This window comes from Aptenodytes patagonicus, chromosome 22 (genome assembly GCF_965638725.1).
Source record: "Aptenodytes patagonicus chromosome 22, bAptPat1.pri.cur, whole genome shotgun sequence".
NCBI classification, from domain to species: Eukaryota; Metazoa; Chordata; class Aves; order Sphenisciformes; family Spheniscidae; genus Aptenodytes; species Aptenodytes patagonicus.
In genome coordinates this window covers 3,444,952-3,467,574 of record NC_134970.1, presented here as the reverse complement: position 1 = coordinate 3,467,574, position 22,623 = coordinate 3,444,952, and the positions used below count along the sequence as shown (strand labels likewise).

The following is a 22,623-nucleotide window of genomic DNA, read 5'->3' as shown; positions in this document are numbered from 1 at the left end:
GGGGGTGGGGGGCGGTGGGTTTGCACCGGGCCGGGGGCTGCTTGCGTGGGGCCGAGGGGACGCGCGCTCCCGTCTTACAGCTCGGTCCTCCACCGCGGAGGGGGCGGGCGCGCACCCCGCGCGGGGATCCCGTCCTCTCTAGGGGCAGCTTCCGGGGCGCTCTATGGCGCGGCGCCGCCGGGCCGGGAGCCGCCGCGGAAGCTCCCGCGCAGCCATGTTGCCTGCGAGGGGAAGTGGCGGCCCGGAGCCCCGCTAAGATGGTGGAGAGGAGCCGTCGGGGGGCGTAGGGGTCCCGTCCCCGCCCCCCCCCCCCCCCGACCCCGGGCTGCGGGGCGATCTGGGGCCCATGGAGCAGCTATAGGGTGAGCCCGCCGCGGGAGGCCGGGGCTCGGGGGCGCAGCGCTCCGGTACCGAGCAGGCCGGGCCGGGGGAAGCGGGGAGGGCGGCGGGGGCCGGGGGTGAAGGCGGCTGAGGAGCCTAGAGCGAGGTCCCGGGGGCGCAGGGCTGGGGGGGTGTCGGCAGAAAGCTGCCCCCCCCCCCCCCCCCGCGGAAGCGGTGGGCGCCTGGGCCCGCGGTGCCGGTGGGAAGGGGCCTGGGGGAGCGGGAGCCTCGCAGCTGGGTTCTGACACCGGGGGGCTGTGCCTGCGCATTTACAGCCGGAGGAACGGTTGCTGTGTCTTACCTTGAAAGCATTTCTGCTTGAAAATTATCTTCGTGGGCAGAAAAAAAAACCAAACCCAACCGAAAACCAGTGTCAAAACCGAGTTCCAAACCTTCCCGTTTGACCGAAGAAATCGTGTTTCAGTAGCATCGTCCCGCTGACTACAGCGGTGCTACACGCCGTTCGCTTAGGCGTGCTGGAAACACAGCAAGGGCTCTGCATGAAGTCGTGCTCCGAGAGCTGTGCCGCTGCCATTCAGAAACACGCTTGCAAACTTTTAAGTATTATTCTAGTTATATTTTCTGCTGAACGCTTTTAAGGACCTCTTACTGTTGTCTGACAGCTTACGGTTTGCAGTTAGCTGATGCTTATGCCGTCTGTTCCAGTAATAAAAGTGCTCCTGCATTATTGCATCTTTTCCACAGAATTCTGATCTTTTGCATATCTAATGGTTATCTGCAGCACTGAAAACTTTGTCACGGCATTTAGAGTAAAAGTTTCAGAGAAATGTGATGTGACCAGACTACAGCAGAGAGCTGACTGGGACTGTTTGTTGCCACGTGTCACCTTTCCCACCGTGATTTTATAACCTTAAACACCGCCATGCTTTTCCAGGGTAAAACACTCCCAGAGGCTGTGCAGTTTAACAGTTGGAAGTAGCAGCTCAGCTAAGTGCAGTATTCGCAACAAGGAAGTATTTTCAGGGAGGGATTAACAACTCGAAGATCAGATGTGTAATGTTTCACACATTAAACAGATGGACTTTAAAATATGATCGCTAGTTTCTAGGCTGATCAGTTCTGACACATCCTGTCTGCGGCGGTGCAGAATGGAGGGCTGTTGCAAGAACTTGGACTTCTTTCTGCTCTGGTATTTGTTCATTTAGTGCTCTCCAGCGGCTCCGAGTTACTGCATTGCCAGCGTAGGTGGCCCTGCTCCAAGCAGGGCAGCGTCGACTGTTTCTGCCGGGTAGGTCAGGTGCCAAGCGCCGCCCTGCGTTACACCTATTGCTAGGAGACTGCACGGGAAACGCGCTGATCGAAAAGGGTTAAAATTCATATCCCAAGTGCCTGCTTCTTCAGAAGTGTACTGTGGACTTTGTGTGGCAAACAGACACGTAATAGGACTTTGAGTGAATGCCCATATACTTAACAACTCCGTTAAGAGTAGAGCAAAAGCACCTAGATGTTCAGCAATACGCAGACTCGCAAGTGAAACATCACGCAGCTAGTCCTGCTAGAAGATGTGATTAAAATAAGAGCTTTTCTCATTTTTCACTGCTGCAAAAAAATAGGTGATTATTAGCTTCAGTTTGACTCATAAGTTCTAAAGTACTTGGCTCAACACTGAGAGAAAGAAATCTACAGCTAAGCTGTGGATTTCTGCGACAGGAACAGTCGGCACAGTCACTTCAGGGTATTCTGTAGCCCTTACCTGGTGAAGCAGCTTGTTTTCATGATTAACTACTTCTTGCTCCATGGTTGAATGCATTAAAATAGTGATATTGATTTGACATTCCCTTAGGGAAATATCTGCTATGGGGAAAAGCGACCCCGAGAAAAGCCCAATTTCGTCTGCTAAAATAGAAGTAGATGGAAACAAGAGCGTGCACGGTGGGGTGGAAGCACTGCCCTGTTCCAGACATCACCAGCAACAAACACTGTCAGCAGCAGCTGATTTAGGGAGATTTGCAGAGCAGTTTGCCAGTGTGCCTTTTTTTAATTGAAACCGTCAGTTTTGTTTTTCTTCCTACTTAACATGTTTTGCAATAAAGTGTTGCATAACATTATATTTGTTAACTACTAACATTTATCAAAGGTTGTCTAGTTTTGGTACATTATTGGCAGGCCTTTGGGGAGCAGCACACAATTCCTGACCGATGCATCACATCAGCAACAAAACTCATGTCAGGTGAAATTCAGAATTAAAATGTTTTTTGTATTAGAAGACCTGGATTTTACACCAGAGCAGTTGCCAGAAAGAAACTCTTTCATAATCAGTGTTTCAGCTAAACATTAAAAGTAGTAGCCCTGCCTTTTGTTGCCATAAGTAATGCATTAAAGGACTTCTCCATAGTGAAATTGGGCTTTTCTCTGGATACTTTTCCTAGCAGAGGACATTTTTCATGATTGAATGCCAAATCAATATCAAAGCAAGTAATCAGAGCACTTCACTGAGCACAGGACAGCAAAAATTGAAGTCAAGCAGTCTATAAAGTGTGAAATCTGTTAAATCATATAATTCGCAGCCCAATTCTCTCTCCTCTGGCTACCACTTCCCAGCCAGAAGCCCCCAAATAACCAGCCAACTCTTGCAAGATCTCATGGAGTAAAATCATGACAAGGCAGCACTTGTTGGGAGGTGGCAGTGGAAGGGCAACTTTGATGTTTCCTTGGCTGGCATCGCGCAGCTCTCAAAGGGGATGCATGAACTTGTTGGGAACACGGTGATGTGATCCGGTGAAATGTATGGCCCAGAGAAAGGTAGAAGCACTGTGACAGCACTGATGGAGCTAAGGATGTAGTAAGGCATGGTTTACAGGGAGCGGTAATGGTGTTTCTGTCACAAGCCGGGTGAGATAGGCAGGCAGAAGGACTTACAGGCATGAAAACTCACAGGGACTCACACTGATAGGGAGAAACCTAATTAGCTCTGAGTCAATTACTGCTTGTTTAAAGCCTCCCCTCCAGGGCTGCTCTCTACATGATACTGTACATGAGACCCCAAGTTTGCTTTCAGTAGAAATTTTGCTTTATCTGAAAGCATGATGAAAAAGGATGATGCTAACTGAGGACGAGACTTAAATGTCAGACCTTAACCCACCGTTGAAGTGAGCTGTTACAGAATCCGCAGATACGCCGAACAATAATGTCTAGTTTACACTCCCTCCTGTGTTTTCACTTTGCACAGAAGTTAGAAACTATATTCTTTCCTTAAAAGGAGGAGGCTTTAAAACAAAAACTGAACTTAAATTAGAAGTTTAGCTTCAACTTTTCAGACACTGCTATCAAAAAAAGTCTGTGCACGCTATGCTCGCGCTCTCTTCTGGGTCTGTTAAGATCTTTTGTCTCAAGCCTTTCCTTCTGCAAGCATCAAAAGCCGTGGTCTAGTGGGGTTTTGATCTCTTAAGAGAAGGAACTTTTACCCACAAAACAGGCAGACAACTCATTCCTGTAGTGTGCATGACCATATAAAGTGTTCAAGTGGAAAAAAAAAAATGGTTCGTTCATGACTCCTTTGTGATTCATTGTTTCCTCGGAGTCATTACTCTGGTCCAGTGTCATTTTCCTATATATGTAGCTCCAAAGCTATGGAGGGGAACAGCAATAAGTTCACTGGTGCTTTGTTCAGTTGGCTGCAAGTTAGTTTAGACACTGCCAGGGTTGTGAGGTAAAATAGTTGACATAAAGTAGGTGGGAAAATAGAGTTGCAGGGGAAAGTTAAATAGGGCTCACTGAGCAAGAAGCTTCTCAGTTCTCTAGGAATTTCTACCATTTGTGTTTCTGGCCAGCCTGTGTACAGAGGGTGGTAACATAAGTGAGATTTTTCTGTCTTGGCAGGACAATGGCTGGTGGCTGCCTCCATAAATCTTGTGGGTATCTGCAGCCTAGACATGTTTTAGAGCTTGCATGCTTGGGAAGATAGCATTCAGTAATCCCAAGATTAATTTATAATTAAAGGAAGTTAGTATTACTAAGAATCAAACTTACTAAAAATAGAATTTATCTGTAAAGACTGGAGGCAAGGCACTATCTTGCCTGCCTTTGTCTAATAAAACCAGTATTGAAACGGTTAAAGTGATCTTTAGTTGACTGTCTTAACCCAGGGGTAGCAAAGCACCTTTCTAGGAATGCAGGGCAGAGAGGAAATCCACTGCTTTCTCCCATTTTGTCTGTTTTTCACACCAACTCAAGCTCTTATCAGAAGCTGATGTATTTAGTGACTCCCTTTCCTGGCTAGATGAGTTGGAGGCAGGAGCGGTTTTTGAAAGAGCGACTCAGAGCCCAGAGCATCAGCAGGACCGGGAGCCCAGCCAGGCACGGCACACCTCCTGGGGAGGCTTCACTGAGCACCCTCCAGGGCTGCTGGAGTTGCTCTCCTGCACAAGGACCCGCAGACTCTTCTTGGCAGGAGCGAAGGGACTGCCTGGGAAACTGAGGCAGCAGCTGGCCCATCCTAGCAATACTCCTTATAGCAGAGAAGTTCGAGGTTGGTAAGTTAGTCTGCAGCTCGTACAAAGTACAGCTCAGCTTGTAAAGGTTCCTGTGGGCAGTTTGTGTTGCAACGTGCTTGGCATTATCAAGTAGAAGCCTTAGTTAAAATTTGAGATGCTGATAACATGGAAGTGGTTTTAGCTGTTGTAAGTCACTTATTTTGAGTTACTACCTAGATCTTCTCACTATCAATGTTACTTACCAAACTTGAATATTTGATACACTTTAATCAAGCTTTCCTAAATATTTAGAGATGTGTTTGATCTTTGGGAATGATTTTATTCCTGATAGTGCCTTACTTCAGAGAAATGTAATGCTGTAAGAACTATCAGAAGCCTCTAACAAAGTCATTGTAAGTCTCTTTTAATAGATGGGGCAGGGGAGGGATAGGAGTTGAATGGTTACCAGTGGTCAGTGACTTGAATTGGTGCTAAAGCTCAGATTTTTGTCATGACTGAGGTTGCTGCACTGCCTGCTAGATAGATGTTCAGCCTGTTTTGTCTGCATCTAAAATGTTTGGTTACATTCCTCAGGCATAAGTCTAGTTATTTTGCTAGTATTCACTTTTTAATGTAGCTAATCATACTGGCTCACATTCTTTATAACTGATGCAGTAATAACAAATTGATTTACTATATCTGGAAAATTCTGTGAAAGACAATTTAGGTATTGCTTTGAAAGTTTTTGGCTTCACATTTTGAAATCTAATTTAAGCTACCACATGGGTTAAAAGTTGACACTTCTTCCAGATTCCACACAGTAAAAACTTTCCCAAAGTTGCATCTATGTAGGCAAATTCAGGAGCCAGTCTTTTTAGTTCATCTCATGCTCTAGCCTTAAGTTTACCAAAATGGCAGTTGCAGGACTTGTTTCAGTATTGCCTGCAGAAGTGCAACCAGATTCACACTGAAGTGGAGATTTTATTGTAACTAGGTCCAGGGACACACAACAATTTTACAGGTATATTGGTCTGCGCTTTAGCGCTGGGACTAAGACCTAAGTTCCTTCTCCAGCAGGTTCAAGCTACTTCTTTTCAGTGGCTAGTTAATTTACACCATCCTTTCTCTTTCAACATAAAGTTTTCAAACTTGTTGTGTGGGGTAGATTAAACTGGATTGTGCTGTGAACATGAGTCATTACAGATCATTCTGCATATGAAGCTGTGCTCTTTGGATAGATACTGAAACTGATAGGGCTTGACAAATTCAAATAGCTGCAGGACTTCCCCTTTTGTTCCTTTCCAGGAAAGGACCATTTCTCCCCTGCTCACCCAGTAATTCTGTTAAAACTGTTAATTTATAGCCTGCATCTAGTCATTTGGTATAAAGGCTGCAGCAGCTTTAGCAGGTTTTCAGCTCTTGGAAAAGCAGGTGGGGAATGTGTTAATCATTGCCATCAGCACTGACTACTCCTCCTTTTGGGCAATCACAGGGTTGCTGTCTTGTGAAGATTTCCATTGTGGTTGGTTGTGACTCAGCTTCTATTTCCCTGCCTCTGACTCAAGGATTTCACCATGTTAAGAGTTTGCTAACGGCCTGATGGAGACTGGCAGTTCCCTTGAGCTGGCAGGTCCCCAAGTTCCCCACCATGTTGTGTCACTCCTAGAGACGGGCAGAGTCAAAGCATCCTCAGTGCCACAGCAAATCTGTCCCAGTTGTTCTCACATGGTGGTTTGTCAGGCACCGGGCAGCTGGATGCCACTTGGGTAGGACAAAGCAGATCAGTTTGGACTGAGCAGGTGAGGGGCACAGTAACATTAGCATTATACAGCAGTCATTTAAGGTAACACATGCAGGGCTAATTTTAAACACTGGTTTCCTGAAGCTGCTAAGAAGTGGAAGTGGTTAAACTCAAGACCAGGTTTCTCAGCTTAACTGGTACATGAACCTTCTCATTTATAGGTTTGTGCTCTAAACAGCTAATCACTGCCACAATGACATCTTCAAGCTCTGCCCAACATCCAGCAGCTGAGAATGCCCACAGAATCACACTCGGACAAGTTAACCAGGTAATTATTTCTCCCACTGATCTTCACTGCTTTCTCCTCAGTAAAGCAGTGATTTCTTCCATCAAATCAAAGCACTCGAGTACACCTAAGTAAGAAGAATTGAGCCTAACAGAGTAGGGCTTTTATCCTGAGGAGTTATATTAGCTTTCGCTATCAGATTGATGATTTATGAACATTTTAAAGGGGGGAGGAGGGGAAAAAGCAGTTAAAACTGGCCATACAAGAAATTGTATGATGCATATTTTTGTGCTGGACCTGTACTTGAAGTACAGCATTCCTCCTAATGCTGGACTATTTGTGACAATTGTATTGGAGCTTTGTAACCTTGTAAGCTGAACTTTGTCTAGCCAGTAATGCATCCCCGTGCCTTTTTTGGAGTCAGCGTAGGTAAGTATTGAACATGTAGTGCTCTCATTATTGACTATTCCTCGAGTGTTCCTGGAACAAAAGGTAGTTGTAGCTGCAAGCCAAGGCCAGCGTGGCAGGTGTGTGGTTTGAGTGTGGCTCAACACCACATTGACAGCCAGTCAGAGAAGAGAAATTTGCAAACGATAACAGTAGAAATCTGGTCTAAAAATCAGGAAGGTTTCTCCAAGACAGGCATCCAACCTTCCTGAGTCTATTAATTGGAAAAAGTGTCTCCACAATATGAGGGGATGTGGTAGGAGTGGAAATAAGCTGATGGGAAGTTGAGAGATCCTCCCATTTGAGGCTTACTTTAGAAGCTTTGAAACGTAGCCAAGTCCTATGTAGAATTGATGTATATGCTTGTTTATTCAACTCACTCTGCATGAAAAAATAAGTAAATAGGCTCTGATATTAGTAGCAAAATATTGATTGTCAACACTCAGTGTCCCAGGCAGTGCAGAATAAACACTTCCATTTTGGCTGTACAGTGGTAGCAAAGGGCCCATTTTAAAACGATCAAGCTAACTAGGTTACTTCTTTAATCAGAAAGAAATGCGTAAGAAGTTACTTCAAAATCCATTTGAGAGTGGTCATTAGAGAAATGAATGAATGCAAACACATAATTTCATCTTATTAAAAACGATGTGCTGATACAAGCACTCATTTTAGTTGTGCTGAGCTTTTTCCTAGTGAAAAAGCTGTTCTTGAGAAAGAGACTTGGGGCTGGACGCGAGCTGTTCTGTTTGAGCTTGAAAATGCATTTAGCAAACGCAATAATGAGAAAACAGGCAGACCAGACACATTCACAGAAGGGATGACTTTTTTACAATATTAGAAAACAGTGGAACAAATACCTTGCCAAGAAACCATCAGATAGCTGAGTGACAAATTACGTTCGTGACAAGCAACCAAAACCTGCTCTTACCTTGTGCAGGAAAACGGTGCTGCAGCTCAAGCTGTCTCTTGAGGAGATGTTGCAGGGCTGCAAACAGGCTCTACTCCTTGGAAGGGGAAGTAGGGGTTGCAACTGCATTTATATAGGCAGAAAGGAGGGGTGGGTGTGAGACACAGGTGAACCCACCTAACGTTGATAGGTGAGGGCCTTTACTACCCAGCATGGATTACATGCCTTGAGAAAGCATTAGCCTTGTCAAAGGGGAAACAGCAATGAACATCATGCGCTGAGGTTTCTGTCCTGTGATGGATTGAAATATCTTGCTGTATTAGCATCTGATAGACAAGGAGAACAGAGGAAGAGATTCAGTGTGGGAATTAGTATTATTGTACACAATTGTGTAGCATTCAGAGAACAGTGAGGGCTTTCTGACATTTTTAGGGAACACAAGGCATCAGATCATGTGGTGGCACTCTCCTAGGAATTGTTAAAATTCTTGTGGAGTAGATGAAGTAGCAACGTAGGGGGGAAATAGCTATTTAAAACTTGCTGCTGTTTTATATAGCATCATCTGTTTCATGTGCTACTCAAAGCTGCTTGGGTGTGTGGGTGAAACCCCAAGGGGTTGTGGAGCAGTTGCATCATTCCCAGAGAGCTTTATATTTTATATAATAAAGATTTTGGTTGATGAGTGAGATCCACAGAAAATACAGGTTCTGATCCTTGGTGTTAATTAACCACACCTTGTGTTTAATGCAGTCTTGTTATCATGTGCCTATTCATGGATCCTAATAAATACATACTCCCTAAGGTCTGTACAGAGCAGACCTGATTTGTTCACTGCACTAATTGAGAAAATTCAGGCATGCTGCTCTTGAAGTGGCAATCTGAGTGCACCATCATTGCTCCTAAATATATGACTCAGTACATTTGGTTAGTCACTGCCTAGGACTCCATACCAAGGGTCTGAGTTTCCAATCTTCCCTCACAGGATGAATGACATCAAAGTTAATGGGACAATGTGAGTGATTAAAGCCTTTAGAGCTGGCTGCCCAAATTCCTTGGCTTTTTTTGTCTTGCACTTGAGTCAGAATGATTGTGCTGATTTCCAGTCCTTCTAACTTCTTTTTAAGCGTTTGTCCATGCAGATTACTTGTAAAAAAGAATACCAGCCTTCAGCAGGTTAACCCGAGGCAAGCGGTGTTTCCCCTCCACCTCCAGGTCATGCCACGGTTGTCAGCTCTGTGCTTGGTGTGACAGTCTTACACGGGTTGACTTGGGCAACTTGGGTTTGTTAGCTGTGATATGCAGGCACGCGTGCCAGGGTGAGGTGCTTTCTCTCAGCAGGGCACCGCTTCGTGTCATTCAAACAAAACTCTGTGCTTTGTGTTTTAGGTGCGACCCAAACTGCCGCTTCTGAAGATTCTGCAGGCTGCAGGTGCCCAAGGTGAAACCTTCACACTGAAGGAGGTGGGCTCAGGTTCTAGGCACTGAAACTGTGCCTGTCCCTGGTTGTTTGGGAGATGGCTCTTTGTGGGGAAGGGATGGGACTGGCTATTAATTTTCTTGTACTTTGAAGCCCTGTCTGCAGAATAGGGATACCTTACCCGCAGGGCTGTTGTGATTTGGTTGATCATGAATTGCCTTGAGAGCCCCCGGAGGAATTGGAATAGGAGTGTGAAATATTAAAGAAAATTATTTATCCTGGAAAAGCAGAAACCTCTTTAGAGAAAGGAGGGATGGGATAGCCACATTCCTCAGAGCTTGTAGGAGATTCTGTTCAATTGTCTCGCTCTCTGCTCAGTGCTTGAAAGCCTTAAAAATTGAATCCTAGTTGATATTTTTCTTTAACTTTCCTTTGAAATGGCTTGTCAGCTAAACCTAAGAGACCCTGTGAATTCATTGATAAGATTAAAATGCAATATGTGTACAAGATTAAAAAAAATGACACTGACTGTGATTTACAAGAGTATCCTGTCTGCAAAGAATTAAATGCAGTGGTTTTTCATTATGAATGTGTCAAATATTCCTGCAGAGCCCTGTGACTTATTTTAAATGCTTATGCATTTAAATAACTTATTTAGCTTCTAAAAATTTTTGCAAAAACAAATTAAATGGTTTAAATGGGGGGAGTTGAGTATTAAATGCAGGTTACTTGTATAGATTAACATTTTAACTCAGTTAAGTAATTTTTTTCTGCAGTGAATGGACTACTGTTAGCAACTTTTTGGTGACACTTTCATTCAGGGGGGTCACTTTGGTGGGTAATGGGGGATGGAACCTGCCTATATTATGCTTAACGCACTTGGCTTTCTCCTCTTGTACTCTGGATTCCTCACTGTAGCTGGCAGTGTCCGCTAGCTCTCAGAGGATGTTTCCTCTCCATCCTTCTTTGTGATACTAATGCACTTATTTTTGCGTCTTGCAAACTGTCTCCTGAGGGACAGCGCTGTAACTTGTGGTCATTCTTTAGTAATAGCTTATTCTTTTAACTGGGGATACCTTCTGCCTCCTCCCCACCCATTTCCTTCTCTTCTCTACTCTGAGTTGAACAGCAGCAGTCTCCCATCTCTCACCGAGGGAGACTGCCCAGATAAAAGTGTTATCGCCCACGTCGTGTTTCGTTTTAATGTGAGGTAGCAGAGTGACTTCTGTTTATCCGTCTTTGACTCAGTTTTCCTTCTTGTCAAAGGTTAATAGTTACAAACCTTACAGCAATATGGTAAAGCATAACTCTCCCTTGGTTGGGAGGCACTGACAAATTGCAGATGTGCATAATAAGCAGGTACTATGTGACTCGCACTGTATAGGGTAGCTGGAGGCAAGTATCATAAACTAAAGCAAATTTTCACGGTCTTCGGTGGTTTGGTTTCAACTGCAGATATGGCTAATGGTATGTTATGTATCCACAGGTTATGCATTACCTAGGACAGTATATAATGGTGAGGCAGCTATATGACAAAAGACAGCAGCACATTGTCTATTGTGGAGGAGATCAGCTAGGAGAACTGCTGGGACTGGAGAGCTTCTCTGTAAAAGACCCAAGGTAGGAAAAAGTGACCTTTAACGATCGTTGTATTATAGAGGTTGCCGAGACGGGAGACTTGCTGTCACTGTTTCTGTCCACTGTCGCATAAACCTCCGTGAATACCAAGTGCCCTGCTCAGTGGCTTATTGGTAATGCATTTGACAAGTTTGAGTTTTGCGCCTTTGTTCTGAAGAGCCAGTTCTGAATAGTCCAGGCAGTGAGCTGCTTGAGGTGACATCTTTTCCCCCTTTCATTTCTGCATCTTCTCAGGCCCTTGATGTCACACTTAAGTGAAAATCTGCATCCTTCAGTTAAATTCTGAGCTAGACTTCTCCGTAGCAAGCATTTAGGAGTGGCAACCCCCCCCCCCCTGCAGTTTCCAGTGTCTCTCTGGATAGTAAAAGAGAATTTCTGTCCCTGGTATAAAAGGGTAATGCTGTTTGGTTTTGTGAGTATACTCAACTGTCGCCTTCTTTCCCACAGCCCAGTCTATGACATGTTGAAACGGAACCTGACTTCTGCTGCAATGGCAGGTAGGTTTGTCACAGTATGGGCAAGTATATTCAATGTAGTGTTGATGTAACTTGGGTAAGTAATGATACTCAGAAAAGAGAAATGTTTCTGAAGTTGGAACAAACTGCTAATGAAGGCTTTGACAAGACAATCTCTTTGAGTATGTGTCTTTTCTGTGTGTCCACCATCAGTAACTGTGATATGAAATCAGTTAGCTGTTTGAGTAACATGGCTGCCTATAATGGACGGCCAAACCTCGGGGCAGCAGACACACTCTGGAAGCACACTGACAGAGCTAAATACTGTGGATGTACAAATCAATGTGGCTGAAGTATCCCATCCAAATCATTATTGATTTCTCAGTCTTTTCTCGGTTTCATAGCATGCTGCGACTTCTCGCTCTCACCTTGCTTTAAGCTTTCATAGTCTTGAGACTGAATGTAAGAGTGCTGGAAAGCCAGCCTAGTTCTGCAAGCCAAAGAGGTCTGGACTTTAATCAAACATTTGAACCTTTAAAGGTCATTGTTACTTTCCCGGCTTGTAAGAGAAATCAAATCTATCTACATCAAAAGTCCTCCAATCATAAATTAAAATTTATTCTTAAATTAACCTCAGCTGATGGCTTCTTTGCAGCCAGTTTCCATTGTATGGCTGGTAATCTTCATTTGAAAAAAAACTTCTGATAAAACTGCAAGTGTGCAAATCATGAGGGTGCTGCACCAGGAGAGTTGTGGAGTCTTGTGCCGTACTTCTGGTGTCTCTAAGCAGATAATATGGACTTTGCTCTTCATAAGGGCTTAGTCTATTTTTGCACATGTACATAAAAGCTTGTGCAAATTTAGAAACTGTTTCAGAAAACATGGCCCCAAACTGCTTAGTCCTCTGCTTTGAGCCATATATTGGTGCCTGTGAGGTCCCCCTCATTTCTCTATTTATATAGAAGAATCTTCCTAAGCGGACTCTCGTCTAAACACATTACCTACAGAATAACGGTGTGAGTGCTGTTTCCCTCGCTGGTGATGGCCTGGCCTCTTCCCTATAGGCAGTGTATGTGGAGAGCAAAGGATCCCAGAGAAACTCTCTCCTCTGCTGCCCTGTCGCCCCTTCTACTTTGTGTGTGCATGTGGCTGTGTGTGTGTGTGCCTGCGTGTGCATGTATGGTCCAGTCATGGTGTAACTATTTTTAAACCTGCCAAAGGAAATACTGCTCCTTTAGGGAGATGATCACTGAGTTATACCACCGTGTCTGCATGTGTGTGCGTGACTATAAAACGAAACAAGCTTGGCAGACCAGACCTTTGACGAATACATAGTCTAGGATGACTCTGTTTTTCCTTCATCGCACCATAGGAATAACTAGAAGTGCCATAGGGCTTGAAGAGGTCTTCGTGTTTCGTGTTTTGTAATAGCCGCTTGTATTCATTAGCCAAATCAGTGCTTATCAGCACATCATTTTGCAGATTATCTCAGCCACTTTAAAGTAAAAAGTGACTGCAGTACATCTTGGTAATAAAGACTAAGCTCTTACATAATGCTCTTTATCAGATGGTGTCCTTACTTGGCTAGCTTTTACTCTTAAGTGTGACTCACATGAGGTGTATTTAGGAATACCTCACTTTAAGGACATTTTGTGTTCAGTTCCTAGTATATGTTGGCTTGGAAAAAGGAAGCCTTCCAATAAGTGGAGCGTCTTTTCACACAGTAAGGCTAGTTTGCATTATTTATGAAGTGTTAGAAGGGTAAGTCTTTACCTCTTCTAATGCCCCTGCAGAGCCAAAATAATTATGGATGAGCCAATTGGCTTCTGTTTTCCTTCAGGTATTAAATAGTCAGTGACTGCAGAAGTTGTAGGGTGATAAAAGGGAAGAAAAGAAAGCTGAACTAGTGCATGGAGGGCAAAGAATATGGGATAGAGGCATGTCATTTTGTGGTCCTGTGTTTTGGTCCATTTTATGGACTGCTTTGTGGTCCACTTTTCTGCCTACTGCAGCAGTTTTCAGTATCTTCGTATCAGTGCTGTGATTCATGATGTGAATCGGACTGTTCTCTGCTAAATTGAAAGGGGAGCAAGCAGGAGCCATCCTTGCATCTTTTGTTCTCTAGCAAGTCATTCTGTTTAAAGGGTAGACTTCCTAAGTGCAACTCTCCTATTATGTAGAAAGATTTCTGTTAATTTGGTTGTTCTTGCTATTTAGGTTGGCCTTTTAATTAACTCTTGGGGCCAGCATAATCGTCTGGATTAAATTGTGTTACGGATGTGCACCCAGTTACCCAGGAAAAAGCTTGCTGTGCATGGAATTTTCTCTTCTTTAGTCTAGTCATTGTTCTTCATGCCCACACCCTTTAAGAAAGGTGTTTTTCCTGTCTCAGCCTAAGCTGAAAGAGATGGTGTCCTCAGGTATTTATAAAAATCTTACTCTTCTCTGTTCACCTTCTTCAGCATGGATCTGATCCAGCCTTCAAGTGAGAGTCCCCACCCTCTGCTATTGCTCTGGGTTTCTGCCTCCATGCAGACCTCTTGTGTAAAGGACCTAAAACTTGCGATGGCAGGACAGCCTGTAGGAAAAAGAATAGTTTTTCACATTGGGAAGAAGGTTCTTACCTGCTGTGAGGTTTCATCAAGCTTCATCTCCGAGGAGGCACAGACTCTGTATTCCATAGGCTAATGCCTCCATATGTACCTTGGGAAGCCTAGGGAATACTGGAGTAATGCCTCTAGGAAATGGCCAGCTTTATAAGGAAGAAAGGGCTCTGTTTCTCTTAAAGGGTTACTTAGAGGTCTGCCAAGCCTGGCTCGTTGGTTGCTTGCTGAAGACTCTCTGTGTTGTGAGAATGGTTATTACCAGGGAAGGTTTTTTCTTTTGTTTTACCTGCCATCTAGATGCTGCACAGAATCTCGCAAAGGAACAGAGCGTCGATAAGCCAAGCCAAGACCAGCTGAAGGTAAACCCACTGCCTGGTGGTTTCTTTTGTTGTACAGAGTGCCCCTTCTCTGTACCTGTGCATGGTGGACTGCCAGAACTTTGTGCTGCTTGGCTGCCAGGTCCTCACCTTCCTGAAAAGTTCTTGGAGTCCACAGAGCAGGGACAGAGTGACCCTTCTCTGTTCTCTTCATAACAGAGTACCAGTCTCTGAGCGCGTTTCTCTGGGGTGTAGCACTTCTAGTCCTCAGTTCCTCCAGCGTGCTTTGTATTTTCATGTCTTTCCCCCCTCTCTCCCATCCCCTCTCTGAGTAGGAATTGCCAAATAATTAAGCTTTCTAAAATGTGTGAACAAGTTTTGTGTTTAGTAGGATTGTTTTCAGAAGCTTTCAGGCAGAATCTGAAACCTAGGAAAAATCTTTGCACGTTCAAACTTGTTTCCAGGTATATTTTGGGATTAAGGTAGTCTGATCCGGGAGGTGTCTGTTCACATTGGGGGCCAGAGAGTTACAAAGATCACAGTATTACTGCATTAAAGATGGCAACTTTTGGACTTTTGCCAATCTTAAGATTTTTCCTAGGTTGGAAGTATATTGTTTGTGCTGATTACAGATGCATTAGCCTTCTTAAAGGGTTAATAGTGTGTAGTTTTTGTTCAGAAACTTTTATTTCTCTTCATAACTTCTTGGTCTTGTACTGCAGCTGGTGACTTGGATGGAAGTGCTACATCCCCTGGTCTCTATAAGCTCTGATGGACTAACATCTGTTTTTTCCTTCCTTCATGCAGTTTAGCCGGCAAGAAGGTTCTGACACTGGCATCATGGAGGGTGAAAGCAATGCTTCTGCTTTGTCTACCTCAGAGCAAAAATGTGAGAATTCTGAAGGTGAGTGCCAGCTTTTCTGCAGTAGCACAATGTGTACAAGCTCTTCTGCTCCTTCTCCAGTGTGACACGTTGAGCTCTGCATCAGCAAAATGCTGGAGGAGGGTGTTGGGAGACTAATAAAAACCTGTTGTGGAATACAATCTTTAAAAATCATTGTTTTATGCTAAAGATTGAGAGAACTGCAAATGTTCGCCAAAGGTATTTTATGATAGACGTGTTTTCTAGCTTGGATATTTGGTCTCATAAATAAACAAACACTTTGAATAAAATGGGAGGTTAAGCCCCAAAAGCACATCTATCACTAAACAATGCCATGAAAAATCTTACAGACCTTGCTAAAGGGTATTTTAAATGCTGAAATTATACTTGTATCTATTTATCTTCCCAAGGGACTCTCTCCTCTGATTACATAGAACACAGCCTGAGCTGTCTGCAGTCATTACCTGCAAACCAATCAGGGAACTGAATAACAATGGAATTTTTTTTCTATCCAGCTTAAGTGTAATACAGCTCCTTCATATTTAGACATTGCCTTTGTTTTAATGTCTGGGGATTTCTTGCTGGTTCACTCATATGGATTTCTGATGTTACAGAGGCAATTTTCCTGTTTTTCTACTTTCTATTCTCACGTTGTTCTCATATCAAGGAACCTAATTTGTAAAACCAAATCTTCTTTGCAAGTGTGGGTATTTCCAGATCAAATGAGAGTGGTAGATATTTTCCTGGCTGCATGTACAAAAGAGGTGTAAACAGTCCTTGTCTGTGCCTTTGAAACTCTTGGCATGGAAGAGAGAGAGATTCAAGGTCATCTTGAAATTCAGACCGCTGAGTTTAGGATCATAGACTAAACTGCACGGGCTAAAAGGGGGCTGAAGCATGGGATTACGTAGGATGGATTCTTACCTTCCTGCTTCCTATTTTGAGCCTGGTTTGGGATTTAGGAGCTCCCATCACTGGAAATTTGAACTAAATCCAAACCAGTTCTTTCTGCATCTTAAGTCACTCAAGAAATTTACTCAGTGTTGACTTGGTTAGAGCTCTGAAAGAAGTGTTCGTGTTTCTGTATTGAGTCTTAAAAGTAAGGTAAAGCTAAAGAGAAGCTGTACCATTATAGAGACATTGGGAACACTGGGATGCTTCTCTGACCTCGGTTGTGCAGCAACTATTTTGCCAGGTTCACGTGGGTAGATACACGAGTACAGATGTGTGGCAGATCTAACATCCCAGTACACTCATACAAACCCCAAAGCTCTTAGCAGTAACTGGCTGTAAGAAGGAGCAAGAAAGATTTCTAAAATCGGATGGGGCCAAATTTCTCTCTGCTAGTCTCTTAAATAATGTAGGTGTGGTGTGACTTAGATTCTACTTGGCTCTTACAGACAAAGACTTAATAGAAAACCTCTCTAAAAGCAAGAAGCCTAAACTGGACCTAGTGTTTGAGGAATGGGATGTAGCTGGTCTTCCATGGTGGTTTTTAGGCAACCTCAGAAGCAATTACAAGTCCAGAAGTAATGGATCAACAGATATTCAGACTAACCAGGTGTGTAGACATTTTAAATAGGTGTGCTGTATTCTCTTCCTCTCCTCTTTTGGGTTCCAAGTAAATAAAATATTCTTGTTCTTTCTTTCCCCTTCCCACTCCAGGATTTTCAGCCTCTCCCTGTGTGTTCCTGTCCCAGCCTTTCACATCAGGTGGTTGGTTACCTTTAGTGTTTTTAAATAAACTAGGCGCTCTCTGAAGGCTGTGTTCAGCCGTTGGAGGTCCTTCTGCACTCCAGAGCATTGGTTGTATTTCAGGAGTTGCCCCTCTTCTGGGCTGAAAGTTGTTACGCGGTGCAGATGGCTGTAGCGTGGTGGCCAGCTGCTGTACGGCCAGCTAGCAAGGGGAGTGAGCATGGTGCTGCTTGCAAAAAGGGGTGTCTTTGTGAGAGTAGTGAGCTGCCCCTTTCTCTCCCAGGGGTGACTGGAGAAGCTGCCCAGGGCTGAGAAGGCTGTTAGGGAGGAAAAGGGGAGAGGCATTCGCTGTGGCGATGGCTGCGGTGCTGGTACTCCTGCTGCTGATAACCTGAGCTCTAAGTGGTCTCTCCTGTTTCTTTTCCAACAGGACATAGACACTGCCGTTGTTTCGGATACTACTGATGACTTGTGGTTCCTCAACGAATGCCCGTCAGATCATAGCAGTGCTGCAGTCAAGGTGGAAACGGTTGACTGCGAGGAAGTGAAAGAAGGTGACAAAAAGGTACCTCTTCAAACAGCCACAATGCATGTGTTCCACAGGTTGGCCTTGTTTAATTGATCTCATGGTGCTGTGCTGATTTTGGAGGAGCTGGATCTATAACCATCCAGAGTTTAAACTGTCTAGAAAAGGCTGTCACCATTCCATACATGGGGTGATAGCTTTCCTGTGTAGTCAATCTGCTTGGGTTTTTGTTTAAATGCGTGTATTTTCAAGGCACAAAATTAATTTAAAATTAATTAAAACTCTAGCAGCAACTTTACTATATTTCTAGCCAATATCTGCAAGACTAACAAATGAAAAGACTTGAAGAGGAAAATCTCAGTTTATGTTGTGTTAGCATGCAGTGTAAGATAGGCTGGCCTGAGTCTGCTAGCTGAGGTGTTAGTAAGATTGGTCACAAGAGTAATTAATCAAATGTGTGTTAAAAGGATTGAGTTCATGATTTCTTCCATGGAAATGAGTAGGACCGCTCAGGTGTGTATGTGTTTGTATTTGTATGATTCTTGTGTGCGTCAGAGAGAGAGATGAGTTGACCACAGGCAAATACGACTGTAAACCAGCCCAGCAACAGTTATCAACATTCTGGAGTAGATACAGTACATAAAATGGCTTTTCATTCACTTCTAGAAATGGCTTCATTCTCATGGCGATGATGTAGTCATTTTAGTTTTGGTGTACAGTGCCAGGCACATCATAAATACAGATTATTGTGCCCTTATAACAACACATCCACTCTTTCCAGGTGACCGAGGATGCATGTTTGCATGACTTTGAGGATTCTCAGTGCTTAAGTGATGACACAGATACAGAAGCCACTTCTGAGGTAGGCATCCTTTAGGTCAGTGTTCCTTGCTTGGAGTGTGCTGCAGTCCTAGCTGTAGTTGGAAAAACTCATCCTACAGCTACTACTGGTTGTGGTAGGAGAAGCAGATTCTTGTATGGGTTTCAAAGGCCAAATAAAGCAAAAAATCGAGCCAAAAAAGCTTTTTTGTAACCTACATGAAGGTACGTAAAGAAGTTGGCTTGACCAGCTCTGGTTTGTTTTGGATAGGGCTCTGTTAAATTCTAACTGGATGGGCACTGAGCACTGGCAGCCCATGAATGCTCTGACCCACCCAGTCCAAAGACACCCAGTGTCTCTCCTGGCCACAGAGCAGTCCTGGAACTTACGTGATTTCGGCCACTTTCTGTGGCAACGTGAGAGAACTTACACGTGCTCTAGCTGGGAGGGTATTTTGACTAGGAGATTAGGGTCCTTGTTTCTACGTTGTTCTTCCCTTTTGTGCAGGGTAATGTAGCGTCAGCATGGGCAGCCACTGGCTTTTTACTCATGATTTAACTTGTCCCTTCACACACCCAGGAAGTGAATGAAGATTAGGCCCTTGGTTTCCAGCATGGTCGGTCTAATGCTGTATGAAGTTAGCATTAACAATATCCATGCATGTTTTAATAAGGTTAATTCTGTATTGTCCTCTGAAAGGAAATCTGGAGTATAGTCCTTGGCAGAGATTCGGAAATCTAAAGTTGGCACTTTGTAATCAGTGAAGTGCTCATACTCAAAAAAAAACTTGTTAGTGGAAATTTCTGTGTCAGGATCAGGGTTCCACTGAGCCCTGGGTGTCCAGGCCAGCTCTGAAGCTGTCAGTTGTTTTGTGGTAGTCTCTGGGATAAGAAGACAATCCACTTCCCATGTCACCCCATTTTTCTGAGATACTTACATGGCCTTTGTCAGGAGGAGAGCCTGCGTACCTGCTGGTGTAATGTCTTTGCCCTTGCAGTGCCTCTCTAAGGACAGACTACAGCTCTTTTCCCTGTTTAAATGAAAAAACAAGGTGGAAAGAGAGAATAAGCAGTAATTACTGGGTTGTCACCCCTCCTCACTACCCCTTTCCTCTTCTGAATTCCCTCATGACAGATACTGAGGGACATCAAATTTGTGTTCTTTCATCTGTCCTTTTTTTCTCCCAGTCCTTCAGGCTGCCTTTTGAGGTTTTGTTGTAAGTCAGCAAAAGTGTATCATGATACTCTTTGCAGCTGATGGCACCAATTTTTTTTAGCATAATTTTCCAGACTGTGCATGCTTGACAAATTAGGATGTCCCTGGCCTTGGACAGCTGAATCATAGCTCTGAACTTGGGCAGCTCTTGCTCTTGCTATGTGGGGTAATCAAGTAAGCTGGTATTAGTTGTGCATATTCAACAGATGCTAAATGATTAGTGAGTCTGGGAAATATATTCCTGACTCATTCCAGGAGCTCTACCCTTGAATTTAGAGTGAGATACTGAAAATTCAATAAACTGCACAGCTTGAGAACATTGTATTCTTCCAGAGGCTGGGAGGAAGGAAGGACAGATTTTAATGCTTAAGAAGAGATCTGCATCTGTAGAATGCACAGGGGTAGTCAAATTCTCCTTAGGCTTTCTGAGGTGCTGATAATCAAACTAGCAATCATGCATTCGCAAGCTTATACTCGGTAATAAATGTCCTTTTTTGATGAAGCTTCTTTGCTGCTTTTCCTATGTAGAGGAAACAAGTCGTACGCAAGAATACACTAACTTGCTGCTGTTTTTGTCTGCCTCAATCATTCCTCAGGACTGCTGGCAATGTACCAAATGCAAGAAATTTAACTCTCCAGGCAAACGGTACTGTTACCGCTGCTGGGCCTTACGGAAAGACTGGTACTCAGATTGTCCCAAACTGGCTCATTCTCTTTCTCTGTCCGACATTGACGCTATGCAAAACAAAAATGATGATGAAGGGATAGATGTCCCGGACTGCCGAAGGACTATTTCTGCTCCAGTTGGCCAACCCAAAGACCTGTACATGGTAGAAAACAAATCACGTGTAGATCCCTGCAGCTCTATTGAGTCTTTGGATTTGGCACGAGAATGTGAAAGCAAGGAGTCTCTGTTGCATTTCACTGAGCATAAAAAGGAGGAAGAAATACAGTCATTAGAGAGTATAAAAAAGTTGCTGAATCCTTGCTTCTTATGCCATCACAGACCACGGGATGGGAATATTGTCCATGGAAGGACTGCTCACCTTGTGGCCTGTTTCAAGTGTGCAAAGATGCTGAAGAGAAAGAGATCACCTTGCCCAGTGTGCAGGAAAGAGATTGAGATGGTGATAAGGATCTTTATGGGGTAGTTGTGCCAGTTCAGGCCTTCTCCACCAAAAGATAGCACACAGGTTTTCTTGCACTCACACAAACCCTAACTTCACAGCTCAGCCGGTGAATACCAAAGAGAATTAAGATTCAAATCTGACCAAGAACACTGAGGAATCCTCTGCATTAAATGAAGCAGCATCCGCTTTTCGATGTCCATTTAAATTAACGCCTGTATGGAGCAGGGTGTGACCGACACGTTGGTATCTATGCCCTAGCTTTGTAATTGTCTAAATCTTCTAATTGCAGCTCAGTGGTGTCACTAGGATTCTCTATTCTGACAACCGGTCCACGGAAAACAAATTTTGGAAAGAGTATTAACTTTGGCTGTTGGAGTGTTCTCCAGTAAGTCAGACCCTGTGCAATGCCTTCTAAGGGACAAGTCTATATCTGAACTATATATATATGCAGGGGTGGGAAAGAGGGTGGGAGGGAAGGGTAGACCAAGGTGTTTGCAATTTAGAGAAGCCATTTCTCCAAGTATCAGTTCTCCTGAGGGCAGTGAGAAGTAAATAACCTGGTTGCAGAATTATTTTTCTTTGTTTAATGTATGTTTGTTAGATAAGGTGAAGATCCTCTTGCTCCCAGACTTGAAATACGTCCTCCCAAACTTTTAATCCATCGCTATCTCAGGTCACATATCAGATGGCAAAAGGATAGGGTGTTACACTTTGCTTTGTTATTGGATCTTTTAATTTCTATTGATTCTTTTTTTCATTTAAATACAGTTCTATGTCATCCTGCATAGCTTTGATGAAGCCTGTCCAACGTTAGCTCAGAATCTGGTCTGCCAGCTGGATTAAATTGTAACAGCTCTGTGCATGTTTTGGGATGTTCTCATAGCTCTGTGCTTACAGCACCATTGCAGCTTCTACCTGCCTCATCTCATCAGGCCAGTCTAGATAGAAGATGCTCATTTTAGAGTGTGATGTGGCCTTCAAGACAGGATATGGGCCTTTGAGGGAAAAAAAAATAATTCCTGTAAAGCACCGACTGCAGCTGGTTAGTCTGTGGGCTGTGCTTGATGTTAGTTTTTTTAATTTTCTCCGCTGATTTTCTTTCCCTGTGATTTAACACTGCAGTCTGTTTGCAGCATTTACGTTGTCCTTCAGAGCTATGCACGTTGCTCTGCTGGCTGTTAAAATTCAGTTAGAACTTGCAGTTTCAAAACGTCTAACCCTTTTCTGAGATCATATCCTAAAGTGTGCTCAGGTCTTCCTCAGCCTTCCTGTTCTCCAGGGCTTTGGAGTGCCTGCATCGTGCAGCAGTAGTGCCTTCACCTTTCAGGTATACAGGCATTTGAATTTAGTACGGTGTGTAGAATAAACCCTGTTTTGGCATCCTCGCTATAATTCCCTCTCTGATCTAGGAAGTACACCTGAAGACAGAAAAAGAAGAGAAGATAGTGCTCATACCTCGGTGCTTCTCTAGGCTGTTTCCCCTTTGTTTTCCACACTCCTTGTGCTGGTCCAGCCCTAGCAGGTCAGGCACGCAGTGGAAGGGCCCAGAACCTCCCCAGCAGAAGGTCCCAGCAAACTGCGATGTCAAAGTTGTTGTTTCTCTGCAAAGGTACCAGCGTAGGTGCTATATGCAATTGCTGCCTATCACTGCCAAAAGTCAGAACTATATATTTTGCATAGTATTGTGATTATTTCTATGTTGGCTATAATTTAGACTGTTATTATT

General features: G+C 43.8%; 1 protein-coding gene across 3 annotated transcripts; it reads left to right on the top strand.

Moving 5' to 3' along the window:
* The first annotated feature begins 224 nt into the window (after positions 1-224).
* MDM4 (MDM4 regulator of p53) lies at positions 225-22,389 on the top strand. 3 transcript variants are annotated; one of them, XR_012997008.1, is made up of 13 exons: positions 225-362; positions 6,777-6,883; positions 9,582-9,656; positions 11,099-11,232; positions 11,698-11,747; positions 14,609-14,670; positions 15,436-15,532; positions 16,912-17,072; positions 17,177-17,224; positions 17,637-17,771; positions 18,514-18,594; positions 20,364-22,224; positions 22,307-22,389. XR_012997008.1 is itself a non-coding variant. In XM_076358174.1 (12 exons), the coding sequence occupies exons 2-12, from the start codon at positions 6,809-6,811 to the stop codon at positions 20,916-20,918; spliced, it is 1,473 nt and encodes a 490-aa protein (XP_076214289.1). In that variant the 5' UTR covers positions 225-362; positions 6,777-6,808; the 3' UTR covers positions 20,919-22,380. The 3 variants fall into 3 exon arrangements, 2 of the variants coding, with proteins under 2 accessions (XP_076214289.1, XP_076214290.1); XM_076358174.1 differs by having other exon boundaries at positions 20,364-22,380; XM_076358175.1 differs by lacking the exon at positions 17,177-17,224 and having other exon boundaries at positions 20,364-22,380.
* The last annotated feature ends 234 nt before the right edge of the window (positions 22,390-22,623 follow it).